We start from the raw sequence: 9,322 nt of genomic DNA, 5'->3' as shown, positions 1-9,322 counted from the left end.
AATTTACAATATAAATATAAAAGTTTCACGGAGGTTGCTACTATTTGTTGAATTGAAGAACTTAATCATGCAACACCAGAAATTAGCGTAGGAAGGATTTACTTATTTTTTCTCATTAGGTTTTTGGAAAAAAATAGATATTAAAATCTGTTGTGTTTCTTTTGTTGTTACCAGAGTTTATTTGTTTATAGCCGTTTGTGAAGACCACACAATGAATTGATGATGGAAGGCTAAATAGATACATATCCCTGGTAGACCAAGAAAAGGAGGAAAAGTAGGGGACTAAATTTAGCTATGAGTCTCCATGGTTACTTATTATATCTCTGGTATAATTAACTTATGTGTGGATCTAATATATTTCTTTAAAATTGTATATCCTGTTTATTTAGAGACCATAATTGTATACTTCTGCCTTTACCGCTAAATGTTTTGTTAGTTCTGGATAACATTTTAAAGATTTTACCTTCACTTCTCAAGTAAATAAAGGGAGATTTTCCAAGAATAACATATTAGGAAATTGCTGTGTATTCATTATTCAAATTCTAGTACCTTATTCCGTGAAGCAGCTCCAAAGGTTGAGTGTCACATATTATAATTTAAATAAGGGGCCTATGGAAGAAAGTTGGGAGCCTGTAAACGATTAAGTGAATGGCAGTCATCAGGGTATAGACAAGGTAGAGTAAAATGATTCAAGAAAACAGAAAAGCTTTTAATTCTAGCTAGTACATGAAACATGCTTATAATAAATGTAGTATTTGCAGGTAGGAGTACTTTCAGATCATATTCTTCCATTTGGTAAAATTGTAACATATTGCAATAATGGTCACATCTTTGCATTTGAATAAAAGTACTGTCATTTCTGATGCTTTATTTACACCTTAAAAGCCACCTACAATCAATCCATATTAAAGGGCTGTTCCCAATTTAGACATTTGTGACAAATCCACAGGATATGCCATAAACGTGTGATAGATGCGGGTCCCAGCTTTGTGGCTAGCAGCCAGCGGCACGGGGGTCAGATGACCACCATTTTCGATATGGGAGCGGGTCGCAGAGATGAGCTATTTAGACATTTATGTCATATCCTGTGGATATTTTACATAATCTACAGAAGAAGATTTTTCTTTTTTTCTCTATGTTGCACCAAAATTTTATTACATTTTTTTTATAAATGAAAACTCTTGGTTCTTACATTTTCTTTCATTTAATTAATGTAATCCCTGTTAACATAAAAAGACAAAATGGGAAAAAAAGGAGACCATTTTAAACATATTATATTTTAATATGCAAAGACCAAAATAATAATGGCAAGCAATTTATTTACAGAAAACTGTACAAAAGCAAATTAAATTATGTAAAATATTTCATAAATAGAAGTGGACTAGCATTTAATACATTTTGCTTGTTTAGCATAGCTGCGTGCATAGTGACTCATAATAAACGATGATAAATTGTTCTTCGCTTCACTATCAACATTCAAGTTGCAGAACAATAGTCAATGATTAAGATTACAAACAGATCGAACCACATTGAATGCAAGTGTTTTTACATTATTTTTTTACATTTTTCCTTTTTTTTTTTTTTTTTTAACTTCCTAGAGCAAGTTACAGCAACTGAAAGTTTACCCCGGCCCCAGGTTAATTCTTGCTTATAGCTACTCAAAGCAACATGGTTCCTTTATGATGTTATACTTCAATCATTTTCTATTCCATTGAAAGTATTTAATAATTTTAAAACCATGTTGAAATGGCATTTCTTAGTGCTTAAAGTGAATGTCTATGTTATAATATAATGTTATTTTTAGGTCTAACATTATGCGCTGTTGAATTTCACAATATAGCTTTATATTGGTTGTCGATCTGATTTTCTGATACAAAGTTCCCAACAGCCGGCAAAGACATAGTTAAATGATAACATTCTGTCTGTCTGCAGATACCACTAGAAGGAGTTTATGAGCTTTTTGCACACTGTTTTATTATTGGGTGTAATGTATAAACAGTATGCAGTAAGCTCCCTCTAGTAGGCAGACAGAATTATTTCCAATTCTATGTCTACGCAGGGCATTTTGAGCTCCATTTCAGAATAATAGTGAGTGACAACTGTTTTAAAAATATATTACTAAATTAGCACATCATTTTTAATATGGCAAAATTGTATTCAAGGGTGGACATTCACTTAAAAAAAATTATGTTTCCTTTTTTTTTCTTATATATTTACCAAATTCATAGGTTGGTTACCATTGTTCCAGTAGGACAATAAAAAAAAACAACCTCTTTTAAGACTACTATGCCTCCCCTTCATAAAAACAATGACGCTTTTTTGTTTAAAACCCAGGCAGCAGGCCAGCTCGTCCTAAACCATAGTGAACAGCAGTAAACACAGGTTCAGAAGAAGCAGTAGACTGTATGATTGAGGTTACAGATCTGATATATTTATATATATATACCTACATACACACACACATATAAAGTTACTTAAGCCTTTATGCATAAATCTAGAAATGTACCGTAATGTCATGTAGTGTAAAAATGCATGCAGAGTCTGTCCTAAATTCTAGTACAAGTTATAGATTTGAATAATATACAAACAATATGTAATAGCAATAAAATGAAACCAGTGATAAATAATGAAATAAAAGTAAGACTTGTAAATTTCCATAATGTAACAACTTCAGAATGGAGAACAAGCTCACAGGTTAACACCTTAGTGATAAGAATGTTCTCTATTGTCATAATGCAAATGCCCAAATAATTTTGACAATATGATATTTTGGAATACTGGTAGATCGTCTGAGTTTAGAAGGCAAGTTTATTTTTTGTTTTGTTTATAAATTGTTTGATAATTAATATAGTCAAATACAAAGATTCAATGACGTTTGAATGAGCCCAATACCCTCTATTCTCCAAACCTTTCCACCCTCTGACAATGATAACAGGTATAAAAGGCACAGTTGCATCATTTGCATTCTCTCATTTTATTGTATTTTTTATTATGATTTTTTCTTTCTTTTTTATTTTCTACAAAACCTTTAAATATACAGAGTAGCAACAGACAGAACCTATTCAAATAATAGCTAAAATTACGCAAAATGCTGTTCTTTGTATCATGCCTAGTGAATAGAGTAATCAACATGTTACAGTAGGATGGTTACTTTATCTGTTGTTCTACTAGAAAATAACTGTGTATATACAAATAATGTGTATTTGTTTAATCAGTTTAGCTCTAACAAAATGACTTTGCATAAAATGATGGTGATCTCATTGAGTCTTATATGGAGTAAAAATTGTTGAATGATTGAATGCTATAAACATTGATGTTTTGCATTAGTGTCTTAAAAATTGAGATTTATGACTATCTATTACAATTTTATTGTTTATTTAACAAATTAAAATATATCAGTGAAAAAAAAATACAGCATGTTTAACTAATTGTCTATGCAGACAGGAAACAGACACATGCATCAAAACTCTATAGGTATTATACAGAAACATATTCTGAAGAGTTTTCTTTGAACAATTACTTACAAATATACAATGCAACACATCTTAGTCAGTCTCCAAGTTCCTATGCCTATCATACAAGAACTGGTGTAAGTTTGCACTGGTTTGTTTGTGTTTTTAAAACTATCATGCTTCAAAAAAAAATGAGTAAAAGGAGCACAAATATGGCAAAAGGGCCCCCAAAGAGAAAAAAATATATTAAAAAATGGGTTGTATATTCTACCATGAAGTGTAGCATACAAAAAATGTAAACAAATAAATAAAATAATAATAATGTAAATCAATTTGCTTTTGCATATTAGTATATATCAAAGTTTATCTATAAAATTTTCCGGAATATTATTATTTTTTATACAGTAGTTGTCTAAATCTAATTAATATTTGTTTTACTATCTTATTGTGACAGAACAGGAAAATCTACTGGATTGCAGTCTCTTAGGTAACATACATCTTGTGTATTCATATCAGAGGCATACTAGGGTGGGTACACGCAGATTTGATGGCTATGCTTCCTTATATTTTCTCATTAAATTTGAATTATCCTATGTTATTCATTAAACAGTATGATAAAATATGAAATCACAAATTTATTTTTTAAAGATTTGTATTACTATTAAGATTTACATTAATTAATTTCATTTCATTTTCCATCACTGTATTTACATTGGAGAATTTCTTACAGGAATTCTCTGTTTATACATTTGAAAAATTATGTTTAAGGAGGACCAAGAGCTAGAATTCAAGTATCTTATTAAAGTTTAGTCTCTGATTGGCCTTTGACATATTTCCGTATCTCAATGGGTACCATGCATGGCCAAACTGAAGTCTAGCAGTTATGGTTATTCTCCAAGTCCTAGTAATGTTGATGTTTTTTTAAGGGATCTGTGTAGGACCTAACTATTGACATTTTTTAAAATTAATGAAAATATTAAAACTGGAGAACCATTTAAATGTATATAAATGACTATAGTCATAAATATTTATGGCTGCTGTTCCTACTATCAATAAGGAATCAATATGTTTCCTTTTGAATTAAGATATTGTAGGTACAAGTTGAATTTAAGATTTGTTAATGGAAAATAAATATATTAAAAATAATTGAAACATTAACTGAGCATCCCAAATTGTATCACTAATTTGTAATTTTTTATTTTAAAACAATTACTCTCTTTGCATAGAACTGAAACCAATTAATTTACCTAGAGTGAATAAAAGTCAATTGCAAAGATTTGTACCAGGTAATTCTTATTAACAAATTTAGAAAAATTATATGTATCCCTGATATTTATTGCAAATAATTCTTCTCTCATAAGCATTTTCTAAATGCAAATTTGTAATTATTATTTTAATTAAACAGATATTAGATTTCATGCACTATTTGTCAAATATTTTCCATGAGTTACAATGAAATAAATTGTTACTTAATTGGAAAATGTGCTAAATTTTGTTCAGTTTGGAATACTTTGTTTAGGAAAGACAATTTACACCCATTCTCTTCAAATATTTAGTGTGCATATTTAGAGCATTTCATGTTAAACATTAGTAAATGAGCTTATAGATAAATATACAGTAAAAATATGGCTGTCTATGGCCTGAATAAAATTGAAGGAAAAAAATCAATATGGTGTACTGTCTATTTTCTAAGTAAATTTGATATGGGGTACTGTCCTGTCTTGCCTTCACCATGGTGGACATTGCTGTTAACGATAAGCGGTCTCACAATCAGATAACGTTTCAATGCTATGTTACATGCTTCTGCATATGAATAACAACTGCGGTGTCTGTTCTATTAATTAGGCCATAAAAAGTTCTTGCAACCATGAGTTACAGTAAGTGAAAAGAATAGCCATAGAAGGGAAAGCACATGCAAGTAATAACAGTGCTCTCTACATATCACAATATACGCAAGCAAACATGATAATTGCCTGATATGGAGGCAAAAGTGGCAGGCAAAGCTTTTGTCTCTTTGGTGGCCCCCTTATATTTCTGAGATATATTGTTATGACTGTAAAGTTTTGCCTTATATTCTTTCTTGTTTAATATGAAAGGACCCTGTCACTTCAAAGAGCTTACAGATAAACTTCTCTTCTAGTTAAAGTGTTGACAGGAGATGGCTTGTAGTCCCCTGTTTGTGTTAGGGGAATATCCTCAGGATTGGCTTCTTCACTTTTACTGAATGTAGCTGCATTGAAGGTCTCATACGATGCCAACTTTTTGTTAAGCAGATTCCTGTTTCGATCACCGATAAGCGACACTTCACCATTAGCCAGCTTTTCTTGACTGTCTCGTTCATCAACAGGCATAAATGTAGAGAGCTTTGGCTGGTTCTTCGGTTTCCTTTCAGGTGATGTACGAACTGGCATCCAACAGGAATCAGAGTGACCGTATTCATCACATTCTCTTGTGCATTTTCCAGTTAAAGCTACATCCGGCAAAGGTCTTGAATCTGTAAAACAAAAACAAAACTCCTGTTTAATCCACAGGGAAAAGATTTCTTTAAAGGATGGATAAATATGCCGTGCATGTTACTTTACAGTGAAAGCTACAGTTGTACAGTAGCCTACAATCTATCCTACAATTTTTGACTATGCCAACGTACTGTAAATGAAATCAGTAAATGACAGAATTATCATAATCTATCATCTATCTATCTATCTATCTATCTATCTATCTATCTATCTATCTATCTATCTATCTATCTATCTATCTATCTATCTATCTATCTATCTATCTATCTATCTATCTATCTATCTATCATCTATCTATCTTTGAATATGTATCATGGATAGATAACTAATGATTGTCAGGTCATCATGTCCACTAGAAATCCTTCCTGGTGATCAGGCATCTTTACCAGCAATCTTTACATCCAGTCTCCAGGGCAATGATCAGCTGATGAACGAGCAAATGCATGAAATATTATGGTTGTAAACAGGAAATTGTGCTGCTGACATAATGGAAATGTATTGGGATGATCGATCATATTAACGATCGCTCGTTCCCATGCATTGCTCCTTGTGAAAGGAACAAACAAGTGCCGATCAACAAGCTGTCTCGTGATCAGCGCTCGTTTACATAGCCCATGTGAGGCCATGTAGGAGGACCCTTAAACAACCTACACTACCATTTGTCAAGTCATGTTCAGTCAAAGACAGCCTAGGTGTAGTTGCAAGATAACAGACTGCCTATGAACTGACAGTGCTGTTCTGTTTTAGTGGCCTAGACTTCTAATATTGAGACAGAAAGCAATGTGCAATATCAATATCTTACCACAGCTTGCTTACATTTAGCTTTATGACTATAAGGGTATGTTCACACACAAACTCTAATACGTCTGAAAATCCGGAGCTGTTTTCAAACTAAAACAGCTCCTGATTTTCAGACGTTTTTGTAACAACTCGCGTTTTTCGCTGCGTATTTTATGGCCGTTAATAGAGTCAATGAAAAACGGCTCCAAAAACGGCCCGTCTTTTTACGTGCCGTATTTTGACAGTGACGCATAAAATTAAGCCTCGTGGGAACAGAACACTGTGATTCCCATTGCAAGCAATAAGCAGATGTTTGGATGCGTAATGGTGCCTTTTTTCAGGCGTAATTCGAGGCATAAACGGCCTGAATTACGTCTGAAACCACTGCGTGTGAACATACCCTCAGAGGAGGAGGGCACATTTCACAATAAGTTGTAACTTTACTTTTTAAAGAGTTTGAAAAAAAATTGGAAATGTCTTAGTGACATGTCAGATGTTTTAATCGGTGGGGGTCCAAGCACTGAAACCCAACTGATCGCTAAAATGAAGCAGCAGAATCACTTGGTTGAGCGCTGTGCAACTTAGTTTCTGATCAGCTTTCCTCAGAACGGGGAGCCAATGGTGTACGGGCTCAAAGACTTTCTATCGATTATGACTATGACATTTTAATTTTTTTTAACAGTTTAGTTTCCCTTTAATATCTCAAATTTAGCAATATCCGTAATCAGCATTTTATATAAATTTTTACCAAAATCTTTTTACCAATCGTAGTAGTAAACCAGTTCTACTAATATTTTAAGGGGTTGTATTAAATTAAAGTCTAAAGGTTTTCCACAAACATCATCACTCTTGCCATTGGACTATGTTTTGTATTGCAGCCTTCCAGTGAATGTGAATGAGCTGCAATGTCAAACAAAACCCATGCACAGGGAGGTGGGGCCCGATGTCAAGAGAGGCGCGTCACCAAGGACGCGTCACCAAGGCAACGGCCGGGAGGGAAGTTCTCGGTAAGTACGAACTAGCCTCATCTCTATGAGGGCGGCTGCGCGAAAATCACGCAGCCGCGCATCATACACGGATGACACATGCAGCTGTCAAATGGTTTTTGCGCGCGCAAAATGCAGCGTTGTTTGCGCGCGCAAAAACGCAACGTTCGTCTGAATCTGCCCTAACAGGAAATGTGAGGTGAGATTTTTTACAGCACAAACCCTAGAAAAAATTTGCTGCTACAACAATTTTTTCCTTTGAATGCCATAATTGGTTTTCATAGTAATCTTGTGATTGGGACCTGAACCAATCAGGCTTAGATGATGCCACCAGTACCATGGGATGATGGTAAGATCGGGATCCCGGTGTTGGGGCTGCTGTTGGGGACACAATCAGCAGCAGAATAACTGAGGTAAATATACATCCATTCTGAATAAAGCCCAGAAAATGTGGATGCATATTTACAGTGATGGGGTCTTGAAATGTTTAACCCATTGCTGCCTGCGTAACTGAAATGAATGGGCTAATGGCACAGTCCTCACTATTTTGCGTGTTCTGATTGATTACATTGCTCACTCCTGTGCACAGTGTTATAAACTGGTTCGGGCTGTCATGACAGACCAACCCTGTTCTGTGACAGTGAATTGAAATATAATTTCCATGTCTGCAAAACTCCTGAAGAGAGTGCTCATAAAAAAATTGATTGAACCTTCTAATTTAAAAAAATAGTATGAAACTGCTTTTTTCATACATATGACCTATAAAAAAAAACAATATCCAAAAAATGAGAAAGTACTACAGTATGTGTATTATAAAATAAAATAGATAAAAAAAAGTTTTGGTAGACTAAGAAAAAATATAAAATAATAATAATAACAAAAAGTTTGCTCCTGTCATCAAGGACCAAAACACCTATGGTCATGCATTTTATTACTGTGTTAAAATTTCCATTAAAACTACAGTATTTAAAAGTCCTTTCTGTTTGTAATATGGATCCACTTAGTGTACTCCACCTAGTAAACTTGTAACAAATATATTAGGGAATTGCTCAAATATCCTAATTTAAGTAACAATCTAATAGGATTAAAGGAGTTTTCCCACAATCACACAGGATAGGGCATAAATATCTGATCGGTGGGGTCCGATGGGTTGGGGACCCCCACCGATCATGAGAACAGGCTTACCTTGCCGTTCCTGGGAGAATCATAGAACTGAAGTGGTGGTCGAGCATGCGCACTACCGCTCCATTCCTATTCCATTCCTATTCTCGTGATCGGTGGGGGTCCCAGTGGTCGGGCCTCCATCGATCAGATATTTATCAGCTATGCTGTGGATAGGTGATAAGTAATGATGATGGGAAAACACCTAAAGTCAAAGAGGACCTGTCACCTCTCCTGACTTGATCTATTTTAGTAAATAATTGTATTCCAAATAAAATAGTAATTCTGGAGCATCTTTTTTTTAGAAGTCTCCGTTGTTCCGTTCCAGTGTTATCTCTTCTAGAAATGTATGAATTAACTGACATATGGGCGTAACCATTTGGGGGCATGCCCCTACACAGACTGCCAATGTCCAATCAGTGCTTAC

The 9,322-nt window shown here is 34.0% G+C and overlaps 1 protein-coding gene across 4 annotated transcripts in view; it reads right to left on the bottom strand.

Moving 5' to 3' along the window:
- Window positions 1-1,311: 1,311 nt before the first annotated feature.
- Window positions 1,312-9,322, bottom strand: part of PCDH7 (protocadherin 7) — a 748,481-nt gene continuing 740,470 nt past the window's right edge. For all 4 annotated transcript variants that reach the window (XM_075858898.1, XM_075858909.1, XM_075858927.1 and 1 more), the window contains one exon: window positions 1,312-5,946. In XM_075858898.1, coding sequence (XP_075715013.1) covers window positions 5,570-5,946 — 377 coding nt within the window. In that variant the 3' untranslated portion in view covers window positions 1,312-5,569. The remainder of the gene's footprint in view (window positions 5,947-9,322) is intronic.

The sequence above is a fragment of the Rhinoderma darwinii genome, chromosome 1 (genome assembly GCF_050947455.1).
Source record: "Rhinoderma darwinii isolate aRhiDar2 chromosome 1, aRhiDar2.hap1, whole genome shotgun sequence".
Lineage (NCBI taxonomy): Eukaryota > Metazoa > Chordata > Amphibia > Anura > Rhinodermatidae > Rhinoderma > Rhinoderma darwinii.
Note: the sequence above shows the minus strand (reverse complement) of the source record. Positions and strands in the feature narration are given on the sequence as shown.